A 22,091-nucleotide genomic window follows, 5' to 3' on the forward strand; every position below is an offset into this window, starting at 1 on the left:
TAGACCACCAGTATTTGTGATAGAGTATTAGGTCTGAGCTAGACCACTACTAGTGTTATACCAGTATTTGAGATAGAGTATTAGGTCTGAGTTAGACCACTACTAGTGTTATACCAGTATTTGAGATAGAGTATCAGGTCTGAGTTAGACCACTACTAGTGTTACACCAGTATTTGAGATAGAGTATTAGGTCTGAGCTAGACCACTACTAGTGTTACACCAGTATAGAGTATTAGGTCTGAGCGAGACCACCAGTATTTGTGATAGAGTATTAGGTCTGAGCTAGACCACCACTAGTGTTACACCAGTATTTGAGATAGAGTATTAGGTCTGAGCTAGACCACTACTAGTGTTACACCAGTATAGAGTATTAGGTCTGAGCTAGACCACCAGTATTTGTGATAGAGTATTAGGTCTGAGCTAGACCACCAATATTTGTGATAGAGTATTAGGTCTGAGCTAGACCACCCCTAGTGTTACACCAGTTTTTGAGATAGAGTATCAGGTCTGAGCTAGACCACCACTAGTGTTACACCAGTATTTGAGATAGAGTATTAGGTCTGAGCTAGACCACCCCTAGTGTTACACCAGTATTTGAGATAGAGTATTAGGTCTGAGCTAGACCACCACTAGTGTTACACCAGTATTTGAGATAGAGTATCAGGTCTGAGCTAGACCACCAGTATTTGAGATAGAGTATTAGGTCTGAGCTAGACCACTACTAGTGTTACACCAGTATAGAGTATTAGGTCTGAGCGAGACCACCAGTATTTGTGATAGAGTATTAGGTCTGAGCTAGACCACCAGTATTTGTGATAGAGTATTAGGTCTGAGCTAGACCACCAGTATTTGTGATAGAGTATTAGGTCTGAGCTAGACCACCAGTATTTGTGATAGAGTATTAGGTCTGAGCTAGACCACCAGTATTTGTGATAGAGTATTAGGTCTGAGCTAGACCACCAGTATTTGTGATAGAGTATTAGGTCTGAGCTAGACCACCAGTATTTGTGATAGAGTATTAGGTCTGAGTTAGACCACCACTAGTGTTACACCAGTATTTGAGATAGAGTATCAGGTCTGAGCTAGACCACCAGTATTTGAGATAGAGTATTAGGTCTGAGCTAGACCACTACTAGTGTTACACCAGTATAGAGTATTAGGTCTGAGCGAGACCACCAGTATTTGTGATAGAGTATTAGGTCTGAGCTAGACCACCAGTATTTGTGATAGAGTATTAGGTCTGAGCTAGACCACCAGTATTTGTGATAGAGTATTAGGTCTGAGCTAGACCACCAGTATTTGTGATAGAGTATTAGGTCTGAGCTAGACCACCAGTATTTGTGATAGAGTATTAGGTCTGAGCTAGACCACCAGTATTTGTGATAGAGTATTAGGTCTGAGCTAGACCACCAGTATTTGTGATAGAGTATTAGGTCTGAGCTAGACCACCAGTATTTGTGATAGAGTATTAGGTCTGAGCTAGACCACCAGTATTTGTGATAGAGTATTAGGTCTGAGTTAGACCACCACTAGTGTTATACCAGTAAGAGTATTAGGTCTGAGCTAGACCACCAGTATTTGTGATAGAGTATTAGGTCTGAGCTAGACCACCAGTATTTGTGATAGAGTATCAGGTCTGAGCTAGACCACTACTAGTGTTACACCAGTATTTGTGATAGAGTATCAGGTCTGAGCTAGACCACCAGTATTTGAGATAGAGTATTAGGTCTGAGCTAGACCACTACTAGTGTTACACCAGTATTTGTGATAGAGTATTAGGTCTGAGCTAGACCACTACTAGTGTTACACCAGTATAGAGTATTAGGTCTGAGCTAGACCACTACTAGTGTTACACCAGTATAGAGTATTAGGTCTGAGCTAGACCACCACTAGTGTTACACCAGTATAGAGTATTAGGTCTGAGCTAGACCACTACTAGTGTTACACCAGTATAGAGTATTAGGTCTGAGCTAGACCACTACTAGTGTTACACCAGTATAGAGTATCAGGTCTGAGCTAGACCACCAGTATTTGAGATAGAGTATTAGGTCTGAGCTAGACCACTACTAGTGTTACACCAGTATTTTTGATAGAGTATTAGGTCTGAGCTAGACCACTACTAGTGTTACACCAGTATAGAGTATTAGGTCTGAGCTAGACCACTACTAGTGTTACACCAGTATAGAGTATTAGGTCTGAGCTAGACCACCACTAGTGTTACACCAGTATTTGAGATAGAGTATTAGGTCTGAGCTAGACCACTACTAGTGTTACACCAGTATTTGTGATAGAGTATCAGGTCTGAGCTAGACCACTACTAGTGTTACACCAGTATTTCAGATAGAGTATTAGGTCTGAGCTAGACCACCAGTATTTGTGATAGAGTATTAGGTCTGAGCTAGACCACCAGTATTTGTGATAGAGTATCAGGTCTGAGCTAGACCACTATTAGTGTTACACCAGTATTTGTGATAGAGTATCAGGTCTGAGCTAGACCACCAGTATTTGAGATAGAGTATTAGGTCTGAGCTAGACCACTACTAGTGTTACACCAGTATTTTTGATAGAGTATTAGGTCTGAGCTAGACCACTACTAGTGTTACACCAGTATAGAGTATTAGGTCTGAGCGAGACCACCACTAGTGTTACACCAGTATTTGAGATAGAGTATTAGGTCTGAGCTAGACCACTACTAGTGTTACACCAGTATTTGTGATAGAGTATCAGGTCTGAGCTAGACCACTACTAGTGTTACACCAGTATTTGTGATAGAGTATCAGGTCTGAGCTAGACCACCAGTATTTGAGATAGAGTATTAGGTCTGAGCTAGACCACTACTAGTGTTACACCGGTATTTTTGATAGAGTATTAGGTCTGAGCTAGACCACTACTAGTGTTACACCAGTATTTTTGATGGAGTATTAGGTCTGAGCTAGACCACCCCTAGTGTTACACCAGTATTTGTGATAGAGTATTAGGTCTGAGCTAGACCACTACTAGTGTTACACCAGTATTTGTGATAGAGTATTAGGTCTGAGCTAGACCACCAGTATTTGTGATAGAGTATTAGGTCTGAGCTAGACCACCAGTATTTGTGATAGAGTATTAGGTCTGAGCTAGACCACCAGTATTTGTGATAGAGTATTAGGTCTGAGCTAGACCACCAGTATTTGTGATAGAGTATTAGGTCTGAGCTAGACCACCCCTAGTGTTACACCAGTATTTGTGATAGAGTATTAGGTCTGAGCTAGACCACCCCTGGTATTACACCAGTATTTGAGATAGAGTATTAGGTCTGAGCTAGACCACCAGTATTTGTGTTACACCAGTATAGAGTATTAGGTCTGAGCGAGACCACCACTAGTGTTACACCAGTATTTGAGATAGAGTATCAGGTCTGAGTTAGACCACAACTAGTTTTACACCAGTATTTGAGATAGAGTATTAGGTCTGAGCTAGACCACTACTTAGTGTTACCCAGCATTTGTGATAGAGTATTAGGTCTGAGCTGGACCACCCCTAGTGTTATACCAGTATTTGAGATAGAGTATTAGGTCTGAGCTAGACCACCAGTATTTCAGATAGAGTATTAGGTCTGAGCTAGACCACCAGTATTTGTGATAGAGTATTCGGTCTGAGCTAGACCACCAGTATTTGTGATAGAGTATTCGGTCTGAGCTAGACCACCAGTATTTGTTATAGAGTATTAGGTCTGAGCTAGACCACCAGTATTTGTGATAGAGTATTAGGTCTGAGCTAGACCACCAGTATTTGTGATAGAGTATTAGGTCTGAGCTAGACCACCAGTATTTGAGATAGAGTATTAGGTCTGAGCTAGACCACCAGTATTTGTGATAGAGTATTAGGTCTGAGCTAGACCACCAGTATTTGTGATAGAGTATTAGGTCTGAGCTAGACCACCAGTATTTGTGATAGAGTATTAGGTCTGAGCTAGACCACCCCTAGTGTTACACCAGTATTTGTGATAGAGTATTAGGTCTGAGCTAGACCACCAGTATTTGTGATAGAGTATTAGGTCTGAGCTAGACCACCAGTATTTGTGATAGAGTATTAGGTCTGAGCTAGACCACCAGTATTTGTGATAGAGTATTAGGTCTGAGCTAGACCACCAGTATTTGTGATAGAGTATTAGGTCTGAGCTAGACCACCCCTAGTGTTACACCAGTATTTGTGATAGAGTATTAGGTCTGAGCTAGACCACTACTAGTGTTACACCAGTATTTGTGATAGAGTATTAGGTCTGAGCTAGACCACCAGTATTTGTGATAGAGTATTAGGTCTGAGCTAGACCACCCCTAGTGTTACACCAGTATTTGTGATAGAGTATTAGGTCTGAGCTAGACCACCAGTATTTGTGATAGAGTATTAGGTCTGAGCTAGACCACCAGTATTTGTGATAGAGTATCAGGTCTGAGCTAGACCACTATTAGTGTTACACCAGTATTTGTGATAGAGTATCAGGTCTGAGCTAGACCACCAGTATTTGAGATAGAGTATTAGGTCTGAGCTAGACCACTACTAGTGTTACACCAGTATTTGTGATAGAGTATTAGGTCTGAGCTAGACCACTACTAGTGTTACACCAGTATAGAGTATTAGGTCTGAGCTAGACCACCACTAGTGTTACACCAGTATTTGAGATAGAGTATTAGGTCTGAGCTAGACCACTACTAGTGTTACACCAGTATTTGTGATAGAGTATCAGGTCTGAGCTAGACCACTACTAGTGTTACACCAGTATTTGTGATAGAGTATCAGGTCTGAGCTAGACCACCAGTATTTGAGATAGAGTATTAGGTCTGAGCTAGACCACTACTAGTGTTACACCAGTATTTGTGATAGAGTATTAGGTCTGAGCTAGACCACTACTAGTGTTACACCAGTATTTGTGATAGAGTATTAGGTCTGAGCTAGACCACCCCTAGTGTTACACCAGTATTTGTGATAGAGTATTAGGTCTGAGCTAGACCACTACTAGTGTTACACCAGTATTTGTGATAGAGTATTAGGTCTGAGCTAGACCACCAGTATTTGTGATAGAGTATTAGGTCTGAGCTAGACCACCAGTATTTGTGATAGAGTATTAGGTCTGAGCTAGACCACCAGTATTTGTGATAGAGTATTAGGTCTGAGCTAGACCACCCCTAGTGTTACACCAGTATTTGTTATAGAGTATTAGGTCTGAGCTAGACCACCAGTATTTGTGATAGAGTATTAGGTCTGAGCTAGACCACCAGTATTTGTGATAGAGTATTAGGTCTGAGCTAGACCACCCCTAGTGTTACACCAGTATTTGTGATAGAGTATTAGGTCTGAGCGAGACCACCCCTAGCGTTACACCAGTATTTGAGATAGAGTATTAGGTCTGAGCTAGACCACCAGTATTTGTGTTACACCAGTATAAAGTATTAGGTCTGAGCGAGACCACCACTAGTGTTACACCAGTATTTGAGATAGAGTATCAGGTCTGAGCTAGACCACCAGTATTTGTGATAGAGTATTAGGTCTGAGCTAGACCACCAGTATTTGTGTTACACCAGTATAAAGTATTAGGTCTGAGCGAGACCACCACTAGTGTTACACCAGTATTTGAGATAGAGTATCAGGTCTGAGCTAGACCACCAGTATTTGTGATAGAGTATTAGGTCTGAGCGAGACCACCACTAGTGTTACACCAGTATTTGTGATAGAGTATTAGGTCTGAGCTAGACCACCCCTAGTGTTACACCAGTATTTGTGATAGAGTATTAGGTCTGAGCGAGACCACCCCTAGCGTTACACCAGTATTTGAGATAGAGTATTAGGTCTGAGCTAGACCACCAGTATTTGTGTTACACCAGTATAAAGTATTAGGTCTGAGCGAGACCACCACTAGTGTTACACCAGTATTTGAGATAGAGTATCAGGTCTGAGTTAGACCACAACTAGTTTTACACCAGTATTTGAGATAGAGTATTAGGTCTGAGCTAGACCACTACTTAGTGTTACCCAGCATTTGTGATAGAGTATTAGGTCTGAGCTGGACCACCCCTAGTGTTACACCAGTATTTGAGATAGAGTATTAGGTCTGAGCTAGACCACCAGTATTTCAGATAGAGTATTAGGTCCGAGCTAGACCACCCCTAGCGTTCACAGTAAATGTATGCTCTCATTAGAAGTTGACAGGAACCCTGTATCAATATATCAAAGAATTCCCGTGACGATTGGCCAAGTAAAATTTTATATATATACTGTACCTACATTGTTATTACTCACGAAAGGGCAGAGGGCACTGTCATACAACACAAACACTCTGCTATAGATTCTGTTTAATGCTTCTGTTTCGGATGAAAATAATGATGTATGTCTTCGCGAAGACAGCTTCTAAATGTCCTCCTCGGCTCTGTATGTCAGTGTTAGCACTAAGTTATAATGGAGTCACCAGCAGATTCATCAGAAATGGATCAATACTGGAAGAAATTAAATAATTGAAAATATATTTGGGAGCAATAAATAATTTAAATGTATTGTCAAGTCTTTCTCTTAAATCTTTTTTGATTTATTTCATTTTGGGCAAGATATAAATAATCAGTTTTCAAGACGTTACATTTTATATATGGAGAATATGAACAAACATTGCAAACATGTAGTATCTAACACTGCTTTAGGTAAGAAATCAATCATTTTTTCTCAATTTATCATTTTTTTTTTTTTTTTTTATTTTTGATTGGTTCTATAATAATCATTAGTTTTCCAATTTTTTTTTTTTTTTTGCCTCTCGTTTGACCAATATTCCTTAACTTAAAGAAATCTCTTGCCATAGTAAAGAATTACAGAATTTAAGGAAAATTTAATTCCTTAGTTAAGGCTTCCTCCACTCTTCAATTCAATAAATGCTTTCCTAAATTAATGGAACATTGAAGAACGTTTGCAGTATGAACATCTTAAACCAACCAATGAGGTTAACAGGAATTGTATTTTTGGGTGTATGTTACTAAATGTTCTCTGGTCAGTGTCTTCTGTGGTAACATCTGGGGACAGAAATGTTACTAAATTAGATGTTCTCTGGTCAGATATTTCTGTGGTAACATCTGGGGATGAACATGTTCCTAAATTAGATTTTCTCTGACCAGTGATTTCTGTGGTAACATCTGATGATGGACATGTTACTAAATTAGATGTTCTCTGACCAGTGATTTATGTGGTAACATCTTTGGATGGACATGTTACTAAATTAGATGTTCTCTGGTCAGATATTTCTGTGTAACATCTAGGGATGGACATGTTACTAAATTAGATGTTCTCTGGTCAGTGATTTATGTGGTAACATCTGGAGATGGACATGTTACTAAATTAAATGTTCTCTGATCAGTGATTTATGTGGTAACATCTTTGGATGGACATGTTACTAAATTAGATGTTCTCTGACCAGTGATTTATGTGGTAACATCTTTGGATGGACATGTTACTAAATTAGATGTTCTCTGGTCAGTGATTTATGTGGTAATATCTGATGATGGACATGTTACTAAATTAGATGTTCTCTGACCAGTGATTTATGTGGTAACATCTTTGGATGGACATGTTACTAAATTAGATGTTCTCTGATCAGTGATTATGTGGTAACATCTGGGGATGGACATGTTACTAAATTAGATGTTCTCTGACCAGTGATTTCTGTGGTAACATCTGGAGATGGACATGTTACTAAATTAGATGTTCTATGATCAGTGATTTATGTGGTAACATCTTTGGATGGACATGTTACTAAATTAGATGTTCTCTGATCAGTGATTTATGTGGTAACATCTGGGGATGGACATGTTACTAAATTAGATGTTCTCTGACCAGTGATTTCTGTGGTAACATCTAGAGATGGACATGTTACTAAATTAGATGTTCTCTGGTCAGTTATTTCTGTGGTAACATATGGGGACAGATATGTTACTAAATTAGATGTTCTATGATCAGTGATTTCTGTGGTAACATCTGAGTATGAATATGTTACTAAATTTGATGTTTTCTGATCAGTGATTTCTGTGGTAACACCTTGGGATGGACATGTTACTAAATTAGATGTTCTCTGACCAGTGATTTCTGTGGTAACATCTGGAGATGGACATGTTACTAAATTAGATGTTCTCTTATCGGTGATTTCTGTGGTAACATATGGGGACAGAAATGTTACTAAATTAAATGTTCTATGATCAGTGATTTCTGTGGTAATATCTGAGTATGAATATGTTACTAAATTTGATGTTTTCTGATCAGTGATTTCTGTGGTAACACCTTGGGATGGACATGTTACTAAATTAGATGTTCTCTGACCAGTGATTTCTGTGGTAACATCTGGGGACAGAAATGTTACTAAATTAGATGTTCTATGATCAGTGATTTCTGTGGTAACGTCTGGTGATGGACATATTACTAAATTAGATGTTCTCTGGTCAGTGATTTATGTGGTAACATCTTTGGATGGACATGTTACTAAATTAGATGTTCTCTGACCAGTGATTTCTGTGGTAACATCTAGAGATGGACATGTTACTAAATTAGATGTTCTCTGGTCAGTTATTTCTGTGGTAACATATGGGGACAGATATGTTACTAAATTAGATGTTCTATGATCAGTGATTTCTGTGGTAACATCTGGGGATGGATATGTTACTAAATTTGATGTTTTCTGACCAGTGATTTATGTGGTAACATCTGGGGATGGACATGTTACTAAATTAGATGTTCTATGATCAGTGATTTATGTGGTAACATCTTTGAATGGACATGTTACTAAATTAGATGTTCTCTGATCAGTGATTTATGTGGTAACATCTGGGGATGGACATGTTACTAAATTAGATGTTCTCTGACCAGTGATTTCTGTGGTAACATCTAGAGATGGACATGTTACTAAATTAGATGTTCTCTGGTCAGTTATTTCTGTGGTAACATCTGGGGACAGAAATGTTACTAAATTAGATGTTCTATGATCAGTGATTTCTGTGGTAACGTCTGGTGATGGACATATTACTAAATTAGATGTTCTCTGGTCAGTGATTTATGTGGTAACATCTTTGGATGGACATGTTACTAAATTAGATGTTCTCTGATCAGTGTTTTCTGTGGTGACATCTGGGGATGGATATGTTACTAAATTAGATGTTCTCTGATCAGTGATTTCTGTGGTGACATCTGGGGATGGATATGTTACTAAATTTGATGTTTTCTGACCAGTGATTTATGTGGTAACATCTGGGGATGGACATGTTACTAAATTAGATGTTCTCTGACCAGTGATTTCTGTGGTAACATCTGGGGACAGAAATGTTACTAAATTAGATGTTCTCTGACCAGTGATTTCTGTGGTAACATCTTGGGATGGACATGTTACTAAATTAGATGTTCTCTGGTCAGTGTTCTCTGTTGTAACATCTGGTGATGGACATGTTACTAAATTAGATGTTCTCTGGTCAGTGTTCTCTGTTGTAACATCTGGTGATGGACATGTTACTAAATTAGATGTTCTCTGGTCAGTGTTCTCTGTGGTAACATCTGGGGATGGACATGTTACTAAATTAGATGTTCTCTGATCAGTGATTTCTGTAGGTAGCAGTGTACAGTAAAAATGCCAAATTCTTTAAAATATGGCACATGCTTTAGATATGTAAACATTGCCAGTTAACCTTACATATAACCTCTAATAAAGTATATATATTTGAAATCTGTACAACATTTGCAATTTTAATAGAGCTCTGAAGGATAAGTAAACTGATATTTTCTGTGATTTTTAGAGCTGTGAATACCATGGTAACAGCTTAAAAAATTCTCAAAAATTGCAAAATATTATGATATTTGACCCAAAATGGCACAATTCTCTACACAATTTTTTTTCTGAAACCTATTTAAAATTAAATATCTCTATCCCAAAGACAGAATTAATCTTGTTTGGACATATGTTGTAAATTAAGTTTTTCCGCTATCTTACCTTTTCTGTGGGCTTCCATTTTGCGCTGTAGGCGAAACTAAATTTCCTGTGTAAACACACGTTCGGAAAATCCGGATATTTAAAATCCGGAACCAATTTATTGATTTTTGTTTTAATAAATGTGAAGCCTGTATGTACTACTTCATACTGGATATACCAATTATAGTGTACATTTATTTTTTCATTTTTTATACATATCATAATACAGGAGTTATTTGCTTAACAAAAAAATTGCCCATGGCCAGGCTGTCTTACTGTGGTGTGCTACCGTAGTAACATCTTGGGATGGTCATGTTACTAAATTAGATGTTCTCTGATCGGTGATTTCTGTGGTAACATCTGGAGATGGACATGTTACTAAATTAGATGTTCTATGATCAGTGATTTATGTGGTAACATCTTTGGATGGACATGTTACTAAATTAGATGTTCTCTGATCAGTGATTTATGTGGTAACATCTGGGGATGGACATGTTACTAAATTAGATGTTCTCTGACCAGTGATTTCTGTGGTAACATCTGGAGATGGACATGTTACTAAATTAGATGTTCTCTTATCGGTGATTTCTGTGGTAACATATGGGGACAGAAATGTTACTAAATTAAATGTTCTATGATCAGTGATTTCTGTGGTAATATCTGAGTATGAATATGTTACTAAATTTGATGTTTTCCTGATCAGTGATTTCTGTGGTAACACCTTGGGATGGACATGTTACTAAATTAGATGTTCTCTGACCAGTGATTTCTGTGGTAACATCTGGGGACAGAAATGTTACTAAATTAGATGTTCTATGATCAGTGATTTCTGTGGTAACGTCTGGTGATGGACATATTACTAAATTAGATGTTCTCTGGTCAGTGATTTATGTGGTAACATCTTTGGATGGACATGTTACTAAATTAGATGTTCTCTGACCAGTGATTTCTGTGGTAACATCTAGAGATGGACATGTTACTAAATTAGATGTTCTCTGGTCAGTTATTTCTGTGGTAACATATGGGGACAGATATGTTACTAAATTAGATGTTCTATGATCAGTGATTTCTGTGGTAACATCTGGGGATGGATATGTTACTAAATTTGATGTTTTCTGACCAGTGATTTATGTGGTAACATCTGGGGATGGACATGTTACTAAATTAGATGTTCTATGATCAGTGATTTATGTGGTAACATCTTTGGATGGACATGTTACTAAATTAGATGTTCTCTGATCAGTGATTTATGTGGTAACATCTGGGGATGGACATGTTACTAAATTAGATGTTCTCTGACCAGTGATTTCTGTGGTAACATCTAGAGATGGACATGTTACTAAATTAGATGTTCTCTGGTCAGTTATTTCTGTGGTAACATCTGGGGACAGAAATGTTACTAAATTAGATGTTCTATGATCAGTGATTTCTGTGGTAACGTCTGGTGATGGACATATTACTAAATTAGATGTTCTCTGGTCAGTGATTTATGTGGTAACATCTTTGGATGGACATGTTACTAAATTAGATGTTCTCTGATCAGTGTTTTCTGTGGTGACATCTGGGGATGGATATGTTACTAAATTAGATGTTCTCTGATCAGTGATTTCTGTGGTGACATCTGGGGATGGATATGTTACTAAATTTGATGTTTTCTGACCAGTGATTTATGTGGTAACATCTGGGGATGGACATGTTACTAAATTAGATGTTCTCTGACCAGTGATTTCTGTGGTAACATCTGGGGACAGAAATGTTACTAAATTAGATGTTCTCTGACCAGTGATTTCTGTGGTAACATCTTGGGATGGACATGTTACTAAATTAGATGTTCTCTGGTCAGTGTTCTCTGTTGTAACATCTGGTGATGGACATGTTACTAAATTAGATGTTCTCTGGTCAGTGTTCTCTGTTGTAACATCTGGTGATGGACATGTTACTAAATTAGATGTTCTCTGGTCAGTGTTCTCTGTGGTAACATCTGGGGATGGACATGTTACTAAATTAGATGTTCTCTGATCAGTGATTTCTGTAGGTAGCAGTGTACAGTAAAAATGCCAAATTCTTTAAAATATGGCACATGCTTTAGATATGTAAACATTGCCAGTTAACCTTACATATAACCTCTAATAAAGTATATATATTTGAAATCTGTACAACATTTGCAATTTTAATAGAGCTCTGAAGGATAAGTAAACTGATATTTTCTGTGATTTTTAGAGCTGTGAATACCATGGTAACAGCTTAAAAAATTCTCAAAAATTGCAAAATATTATGATATTTGACCCAAAATGGCACAATTCTCTACACAATTTTTTTTCTGAAACCTATTTAAAATTAAATATCTCTATCCCAAAGACAGAATTAATCTTGTTTGGACATATGTTGTAAATTAAGTTTTTCCGCTATCTTACCTTTTCTGTGGGCTTCCATTTTGCGCTGTAGGCGAAACTAAATTTCCTGTGTAAACACACGTTCGGAAAATCCGGATATTTAAAATCCGGAACCAATTTATTGATTTTTGTTTTAATAAATGTGAAGCCTGTATGTACTACTTCATACTGGATATACCAATTATAGTGTACATTTATTTTTTCATTTTTTATACATATCATAATACAGGAGTTATTTGCTTAACAAAAAAATTGCCCATGGCCAGGCTGTCTTACTGTGGTGTGCTACCTTATACATCACTTTTGTTAATTCTAATTTTACTAAAAACCCCATGAATGTCTAGAATATGTTCCGACGAACAAAATGACATATCGGGTTACTGTGTATCTTTAATAGTCACCGAGTATTGCTGATTTCCCTGAGAGGTGTATTTTGACAACTTTTTCTCCCAATCCAGTAATAAGGGGAGGTAATTTTAAAGATGAAAACTCCCATAATTCTGTATATCTCTTGAATAAAGTTGTGTTTTGAGTTGAATGTGGTACTTTGAGTCTCTGTGCATGTAATCAAGCAAAAAATACTATACAACTATCAAATTTAGCCTTGTAATATGACGTCATAGTTACCATGACGTCATCAGTAACTATGACGTCATCAGATGGTATCTATGACGTCATAAATACTCAATGTGTCATAATAAATAACCAAATTCCTTTCCAAACCTCAGCTTAGCAACACATGCAATATTCTAACTGATAAATCATGACATGACATCCAAGATTTCAAAATGTCATGCCTATGACATCACAGTCATCTGTTTCCACCCCGGTAATTCAGATATGTACCAATGATCATATGAAAGTGTCCGCTGATCCCATTTTATGCGGAAAATGCTATTTTTTCTGCTTTACCGAAGGAAGTGACAATAATTGACAATATTGTATCAACCGTACACTCCATCAATTGAAATTACATGCTTACCAATGTATAAATAAATTGAAAATAATGGTTTCACCAAATATTTCAAAAAATAACACTTACTGTAATAGTTTCCATGGATACGGGGTAATAAATCAGGTAAAACAAACCAGAATTCAGTCTATATGGTTTGTTAGATACCCAATAAGTTATTTTGGGTTTGTTATAAAACATAGAATATCTTTTCAATTTACACTGACTCATTAACATTATGCTTAATTAACCCACCCTTAAAATGGGTAAATATGCGAGTTACCTCCCTTGATTCCTCTAATATGACAAGCCTGATAATAAACAAGTTTTAAATTGTTTTTATGCATTTTTGAGCAATAATGAACTAAAATGAAGCTTAATCAAGCATAATTAAGCACAATTTCCAAAAAATAACATTTTTCAGCCCTTATAAGGTAGCAGTGTACAGTAAAAATGCCAAATTCTTTAAAATATGGCACATGCTTTAGATATGTAAACATTGCCAGTTAACCTTACATATAACCTCTAATAAAGTATATATATTTGAAATCTGTACAACATTTGCAATTTTAATAGAGCTCTGAAGGATAAGTAAACTGATATTTTCTGTGATTTTTAGAGCTGTGAATACCATGGTAACAGCTTAAAAAATTCTCAAAAATTGCAAAATATTATGATATTTGACCCAAAATGGCACAATTCTCTACACAATTTTTTTTCTGAAACCTATTTAAAATTAAATATCTCTATCCCAAAGACAGAATTAATCTTGTTTGGACATATGTTGTAAATTAAGTTTTTCCGCTATCTTACCTTTTCTGTGGGCTTCCATTTTGCGCTGTAGGCGAAACTAAATTTCCTGTGTAAACACACGTTCGGAAAATCCGGATATTTAAAATCCGGAACCAATTTATTGATTTTTGTTTTAATAAATGTGAAGCCTGTATGTACTACTTCATACTGGATATACCAATTATAGTGTACATTTATTTTTTCATTTTTTATACATATCATAATACAGGAGTTATTTGCTTAACAAAAAAATTGCCCATGGCCAGGCTGTCTTACTGTGGTGTGCTACCGTAGTAACATCTTGGGATGGTCATGTTACTAAATTAGATGTTCTCTGATCGGTGATTTCTGTGGTAACATCTGGAGATGGACATGTTACTAAATTAGATGTTCTATGATCAGTGATTTATGTGGTAACATCTTTGGATGGACATGTTACTAAATTAGATGTTCTCTGATCAGTGATTTATGTGGTAACATCTGGGGATGGACATGTTACTAAATTAGATGTTCTCTGACCAGTGATTTCTGTGGTAACATCTAGAGATGGACATGTTACTAAATTAGATGTTCTCTGGTCAGTTATTTCTGTGGTAACATATGGGGACAGATATGTTACTAAATTAGATGTTCTATGATCAGTGATTTATGTGGTAACATCTGGGGATGGACATGTTACTAAATTAGATGTTCTCTGACCAGTGATTTCTGTGGTAACATCTGGAGATGGACATGTTACTAAATTAGATGTTCTCTTATCGGTGATTTCTGTGGTAACATATGGGGACAGAAATGTTACTAAATTAAATGTTCTATGATCAGTGATTTCTGTGGTAACATCTGCGTATGAATATGTTACTAAATTTGATGTTTTCTGATCAGTGATTTCTGTGGTAACACCTTGGGATGGACATGTTACTAAATTAGATGTTCTCTGACCAGTGATTTCTGTGGTAACATCTGGGGACAGAAATGTTACTAAATTAGATGTTCTCTGGTCAGTGATTTCTGTGGTAACATCTGGAGATGGACATGTTACTAAATTAGATGTTCTCTGACCAGTGATTTCTGTGGTAACATCTGGGTACAGACATGTTACTAAATTAAATGTTCTCTGGTCAGATATTTCTGTGGTAACATCTGGGGAAGGACATGTTACTAAATTAGATGTTCTCTGACCAGTGATTTCTGTGGTGACATCTTTGGATGGAAATGTTACTAAATTAGATGTTCTCTGGTCAGTGATTTATGTGGTAACATCTGGGGACACATGTTACTAAATTAGATGTTCTCTGATCAGTGATTCATGTGGTAACATCTTTGGATGGACATGTTACTAAATTAGATGTTCTCCGATCAGTGATTTCTGTAGTAACATCTGGGGATGGACATGTTACTAAATTAGATGTTGTCTGATCAGTGATTCATGTGGTAACATCTTTGGATGGACATGTTACTAAATTAGATGTTCTCCGATCAGTGATTTCTGTAGTAACATCTTTGGATGGACATGTTACTAAATTAGATGTTCTCTGACCAGTGATTTATGTGGTAACATCTGGGGATGAACATGTTCCTAAATTAGATGTTCTCTGACCAGTGATTTATGTGGTAACATCTGGGGATGAACATGTTCCTAAATTAGATGTTCTCTTATCGGTTATTTCTGTGGTAACATATGGGGACAGAAATGTTACTAAATTAAATGTTCTATGATCAGTGATTTCTGTGGTAACATCTGCGTATGAATATGTTACTAAATTTGATGTTTTCTGATCAGTGATTTCTGTGGTAACACCTTGGGATGGACATGTTACTAAATTAGATGTTCTCTGACCAGTGATGTTCTCTGATCATAAATCAAACAAATTTATTGATGTGGTAACATCACAGGATCGACATGTTACTAAACAGAGATGAAAATGTTCAGCCGATTGGCTGATTTCAGCCTTTTTGAGAATATCAGTGTAATGTAGACTTGTAATTTTTCCCATTGAAAAGATTGAGTAATCTAATTTTCAGCCTTTTTGCCCTTAGTCCATTTTCATCTCTGCTAAATTAGATGTTCTCTGATCAGTGATTTCTGTAGTAACATCTGGAGACAGACATGTAACTACCCTGATAGATTGTATGTTTTCTGATAAGATTTTTTCTGTGTTGACAGGATTGGAAGTAATGAGGTGATGGGATGCTGTGCTCTGGGACCCAAATATAACGGTGTAGGACGGGACCACTGGTTTGAGATGCTCGAGTCGCCACGTAAGCCCGTCGCCCAATGGTACGCCCTCCAGGAGCATGTGCCCTGCTGCATCGACACTCCAAATGGCAAGTGTAAGTTTGGCTGTCGGCACTCCCGTCAGTCCACTGTCGACTCCAGTGAAGGAAGTACGTACTGAAAGGTCAGGTCACCTGACAGGTTTTGATTGGCTGTGCAGAGGTCACCTGACCTTTGGCAAGGATTAGAGGAGCAGTTTTGATTCGTTGTACACGAAGTTTGTTATTAGCTATCTTTGATTGGCTAATATTACAGAGTGCGGAAACGTCAAGACCAGGAAGTTAAAACGGTGAGAGATATTGTCAGATTATCTGCGGCTAACATCCAGCAGACTAATACTGATGAAGGAGGATTGAACCAATCAGTTCCAATCTTACATTGTGAGGTTAATTGGAAGACTGCCGTGGCTCCCAAGAGGATCTGGAGGATCCAGACATACATGTTTACCTGTGTTGTGGAGTCATCCTTTCTGTCTACATGTAATAGAAATGATCTAGAGATCCCAGAAAACCATTGTAACATGCATGAAGACCAAACAACACATGTGTAGATCGTTTTCTTACTGTAGAATGTATACATATATGTACCACAAACTGGCTTTGTATAAAATTCACAGGGACTTGGCGCAAATGTTCAACCCACAGTCTACATATATATATTTGGACCCTGGGTAGGGAATTTGCGCCAAGACCCTGTGATAATATCAACACTAGATCTTGTAATACCACAACAAAATATGGTTATAACATTTCCTGATGAATGTGACCGGAATTAAGAGATGTGTTTTATAAGGTTAGATGTTTCGAAGACCATGTACCTTTAATTTGCATGAAACACCTGAACATGATTTCTATTTAAGGCATATGATCTGCGATATTTCCTCACAAAAAATTTCATCTGTTTTAATTGATATAACTATTGAATGTGTTATGAAAAAGCATATGGCACTTTCTTTTACCTTGAATATTACAAGATACAATTTTCTAATTTTTGTAAGTTTTAAATCTTTAGGTAATTATTATTACAATAATAATTAATTGGTGAAAAACAGCCGCCAATTTCCCCATAATTACAATTATGAGAGTGAAAACAAAGCAATGTTAGGTATATTCTAGTTTTATTTATTCAAATTCAGAGTCATTTCCCTGAAAACTGGACATTTATTTTTGATGTGAATATCCTAGATCCTATGACTTTAAATAGAAGTCAACACCTTAGAACGATTTGTAACAGAGAGGCAGTGTTTATGATAACTGTACTAATATGGTTACTTCGTAAACAAGGAAATGATCGACTGTTTATGTTTAAAATGAGGTATAATGAATTTACCTTGTGATGAAAATACCATCAGTTGTATATACAATGTAGATAGGTGGTGTAGTATGTAAGGTCTATTACACTGTCAATTTCACTGAGGAGATGTAAGAAAAAAAGTGATATTGACAACGTCGAAATCTAACCGAAATACACAAAGGCCATTGGGCCGCAAAAATTTCCCCCAAGTGTATAATTTTGTGGTGTATGTGGTATTTATGGGACAAGGAAAGAAAACAAAAATCATGGAAATAAGCCCCATGCATACATTATCTCTAGAAATCGTAAAATTATACCCCTGCTGAAATAACGTTAACGGTAAATGAAGAGGGTTACTTTATTAAGTGTTGTTCCAGTCACACTTACTCAGTACTGAGAAAGACCGTTACCACACAGCTGTGTGTAAACTGGGGTGGAACAAAACCTTCAGTTGATGGGGAAGACAGCTTTAATCAGGTGTCAGATTGTAGAGGTTTTTCTCAGTTCTGGTGCCATTTGTTAGCCAACAATTTGTGGCTATCAGATCTGAAACAGGCTTTAGAAAAAATATACCATATAGGTAGTTATAGACAGGTGGTCGATATAGACAGGTTTTAGTTACAGACAGGTGGTAGATATGGACAGGGGGTCGTTATATACAGGTGGTATAGATATAGATAGAGGTTAGCTATAGAGAGGCGGAAATTGTTGACAAGAATTAGTTATAGACAGGTGGTAGTAGTAGACATGAGATAATAACAGACAGATAATTGGTTTAGGCAGGTGGTTGATATAGACAGGTGATAGCTATAGACAGGTGGTAGTTTTAGACAGGTGATAGTTATAGACAGGTGATAGTTATAGACAGGTGATAGCTATAGACAGGTGGTAGTTTTAGACATGGTAGTTATAGACAGGTGATAGTTATAGACAGGTGATAGTTATAGACATGTGATAGTTATAGACATGTGGTATATATAAATAGGTGGTAGATATAGACATATGGTAGTTATAGACAGGTAATAGTTTTAGATATATGGTAGATTTAGACAGGTGGTAGTTATAGACATGTGGTAGTTAAGGATATGTGGTAGTTATATACAGGTGATAGTTTTAGACATATGATAGATATAGACAGGTGGTAGTTATAGACATATGGTATTTAGACAGGTGGTAGTTATAGACAGGAGGTAGTTATAAACAGGTGGTAGTTATAGACATATGGTAGTTATAGACAGGTGGTAGTTATAGACAGGTGGTAGTTATAGACAGGTGGTAGTCATATATAGGTGGTAGTCATAGATAGGCTGTAGTTATAGATAGGCTGTAGTTATAGTTAGGTTGTAGTTATAGATAGGTTGTAGTTAGAGTAAGGTTGTAGTTATAGTTATGTTGTAGTTATAGTTAGGTTGTAGTTATTGTTAGGTTGTAGTTATAGATAGGTTGTAGTTATAGACAGGTTGTAGTTATAGTTAGATTGTAGTTATAGTTAGATTGTAGTTATAGTTAGATTGTAGTTGTAGTTATAGTTAGGTTGTAGTTATAGTTAGGTTGTAGTTATAGTTAGATTGTAGTTGTAGTTATAGTTAGGTTGTAGTTAAAGGAAGACATGTGATGTTGATAGAAAGGTAAGTTATAGAGTTGTCTGTCTGTCTATCTCCATGTCTGTCCGTATCTGTCTGTTTCTTCTCTCTGTCTGTCTGTCAGTCTGTAACATGAATCTGTAGCATTGTTTCTGTCTGTCTGTCTGTGTTTAACTATAATTAAAACCGCAACATGTTGATCTACACATATTGTATAACTCCAATCGTAGTGATTCACCATAGTTAATATTGTATCTGTCCATCTGTCTGTAACTTGATATAAACCACAAAGTAGTATATTGTCATTTGCTTTGAAATCAATACATCCCGTGTCATATTTTGTATGTCAGTTACACTGTTTGATCATGTTTAAGTGATAAAAATTATTTTAAAAACAATACTTATCATTAATAATAGAAATATATGAGCTGTCTATATGCCTAAAAAGTTTTTTGTATATAATACCATGTATCAGTAATTTTTGTATGTTCGTACGAGTAGGAGGCGACAAAATTAGTCCTTGTATGAATAACACACATGCTTAGTAATTGTATGGGCAACATATCATTTATAGTCCTTATATGGGCAACACATAGTTTATAGTCCTTATATGGGCAACACATAGTTTATAGTCCTTATATGGGCAACACATAGTTTATAGTCCTTATATGGGCAACACATTAATCCATATATGGGCAACAAGCTCCATTGTTGTTTGCTGGTTTCTGGTCACTATTGTAAATGCATTCTCAATCGTTTCTGTAACGAGAAAAAATTAAAGTGATAGGAATGTTGCATGTTAATGTAATTTAATCAATTTTATAAAAAAAATCAACTATAACGCTGAACCTTTAAAATGTAACAACAAATTCAAGTTTTTGTCCATTAGACAATTGATGTATGAAGTCAACACTCATCGAAGTTGGAACATTGTAAATTACTATAGTTTGATGGCGGGGCTGATTGCAAAAGATAGCATATACGGTCATGGCCACTAGATAGGTGGCATATATGATCATGGCCACTAGAGAGGCGGCATATATGCTCACGGCCACTAGAGAGGTGGCATATATGCTCATGGCCACTAGATAGGTGGCATATATGCTCACGGCCACTAGAGAGGTGGCATATATGCTCATGGCCACTAGATAGGTGGCATATATGCTCATGGCCACTAGAGAGGTGGCATATATGCTCATGGCCACTAGAGAGGTGGCATATATGGTCATGGCCACTAGATAGGTGGTATATATGCTCATGGCCAATAGATAGGTTGCATATATGCTCATAGCCACTAGAGAGGTGGCATATATGCTCATGGCCACTAGATAGGTTGCATATATGCTCATAGCCACTAGAGAGGTGGTATATATGGTCATGGCCACTAGATATGTGGCATATATGCTCATGGCCACTAGATAGGTTGCATATATGATCATGGCCACTAGAGAGGTGGTATATATGATCATGGCCACTAGAGAGGTGGCATATATGGTCATGGCCACTAGATAGGTGGCATATATGCTCATGGCCACTAGAGAGGTGGCATATATGATCATGGCCACTAGTAAGGTGGTATATATGATCATGGCCACTAGAGAGGTGGCATATATGGTCATGGCCACTAGAGAGGTGGCATATATGCTCATGGCCACTAGATAGGTGGCATATATGCTCATGGCCACTAGATAGGTGGCATGTATGCTCATGGCCACTAGATAGGTGGCATATATGCTCATGGCCACTAGAGAGGTGGCATATATGCTCATAGCCACTAGAGAGGTGGCATATATGCTCATGGCCACTAATGAGGTGGCATATATGCTCATGGCCACTAGAGAGGTGGCATATATTTTCATGGCCACTATATAGAGATGGCATATATGCTCATTGCCACTAGAGATGGCACATATGGGCATTGCCAATAGAGAGAGATGGCACTATATATAGCGATGCCATATATGCTCATGGTCATTAGAGAGATGGCATATATGGCATTGGCGGCTATAGAAATAGCATATATGGCCATGCCTGCTAGAGATGGCTTGACCGCACTATTGTCTCCCCATTTTTCTTTTTGTCCAAGAGATGAAAATTTTCAACCTTTTATCTTTATTCAATCTCGTTTAGAATGCAAGTGCATGTGTAATAGTCTTGATTTCTCCTTAAATGAAAACTAAAAAAAGTTTGGCCTCTCGTCGTGCTTCAAGACACAAGCTCATCTTATGGTCATGCATATTTGCATAATTCAAAAATAAAACTATATTGCAGCCACCATCATGAAACTAGGTCTGAAAATGGTGATCCTGGTTTGTTCCTTGTTATAATTAGACTTTCCGTGAAAGCTGCTAGTAAGTTTGTCATCAAAATTTGTTATTTTTTCCTATAATTACCCACCTGACATTGACACAAACTTTTTTCTCGCTATATATAATAGTATATTAGGTAAGCACTAGTAGGGGCCCTCGTATTAAAATGTACAAATGTTATGTGTGATTATAGTAGCATTAGATTTTTAGTAAGTATCAATTTTCTTACTGATTCCTAATTTTACTCTCAACTTCTTGTTAATGTTAAAATCAAGAGAATATCACTATATATATATATGAGATATATTTTATATACCTGAGTGCTCCTTCGTGATATTGTGGACTATCTCTGTGATACCGACATCTTCCTTCATAACATTGTCTGCTTCGTAACCTTTTTCTTGATAAAACCCTTTTGACCTGGCAGTTCAGACCATGGCAAGGTGCAACATTCAACTTCAAAAGGACTCTTCCATTGCAACATATCAAAGGGATTTCTTCTAAATTATTTTATACAAATGTTATATCCTCCG

General features: G+C 36.9%; 2 protein-coding genes across 2 annotated transcripts in view; one reads left to right on the forward strand and one right to left on the reverse strand.

The window, feature by feature from the left end:
* Nucleotides 1-17,343, forward strand: part of LOC117326991 (synaptotagmin-9-like) — an 84,639-nt gene extending 67,296 nt beyond the window's left edge. Inside the window, 1 exon segment of the mRNA XM_033883800.1 lies at nucleotides 16,263-17,343. Within this exon segment, the coding sequence (XP_033739691.1) occupies nucleotides 16,263-16,494 (232 nt within the window). The 3' untranslated portion in view covers nucleotides 16,495-17,343.
* A 2,757-nt stretch (nucleotides 17,344-20,100) lies between these two features.
* On the reverse strand, nucleotides 20,101-21,168 carry LOC117326731. Its single transcript, XM_033883453.1, has one exon. The coding sequence runs from the start codon at nucleotides 21,166-21,168 to the stop codon at nucleotides 20,101-20,103; it is 1,068 nt and encodes a 355-aa protein (XP_033739344.1).
* Between the last annotated feature and the right edge of the window lie 923 nt (nucleotides 21,169-22,091).

The sequence above is a fragment of the Pecten maximus genome, chromosome 5 (genome assembly GCF_902652985.1).
Source record: "Pecten maximus chromosome 5, xPecMax1.1, whole genome shotgun sequence".
NCBI classification, from domain to species: Eukaryota; Metazoa; Mollusca; class Bivalvia; order Pectinida; family Pectinidae; genus Pecten; species Pecten maximus.

What these genes read in the sequence shown, in the direction of transcription:
- LOC117326731 (XM_033883453.1), bottom strand. Translation starts at nt 21,168, where the DNA reads ATGCCCATATGTGCCATCTCTAGTGGCAATGAGCATATATGCCATCTC.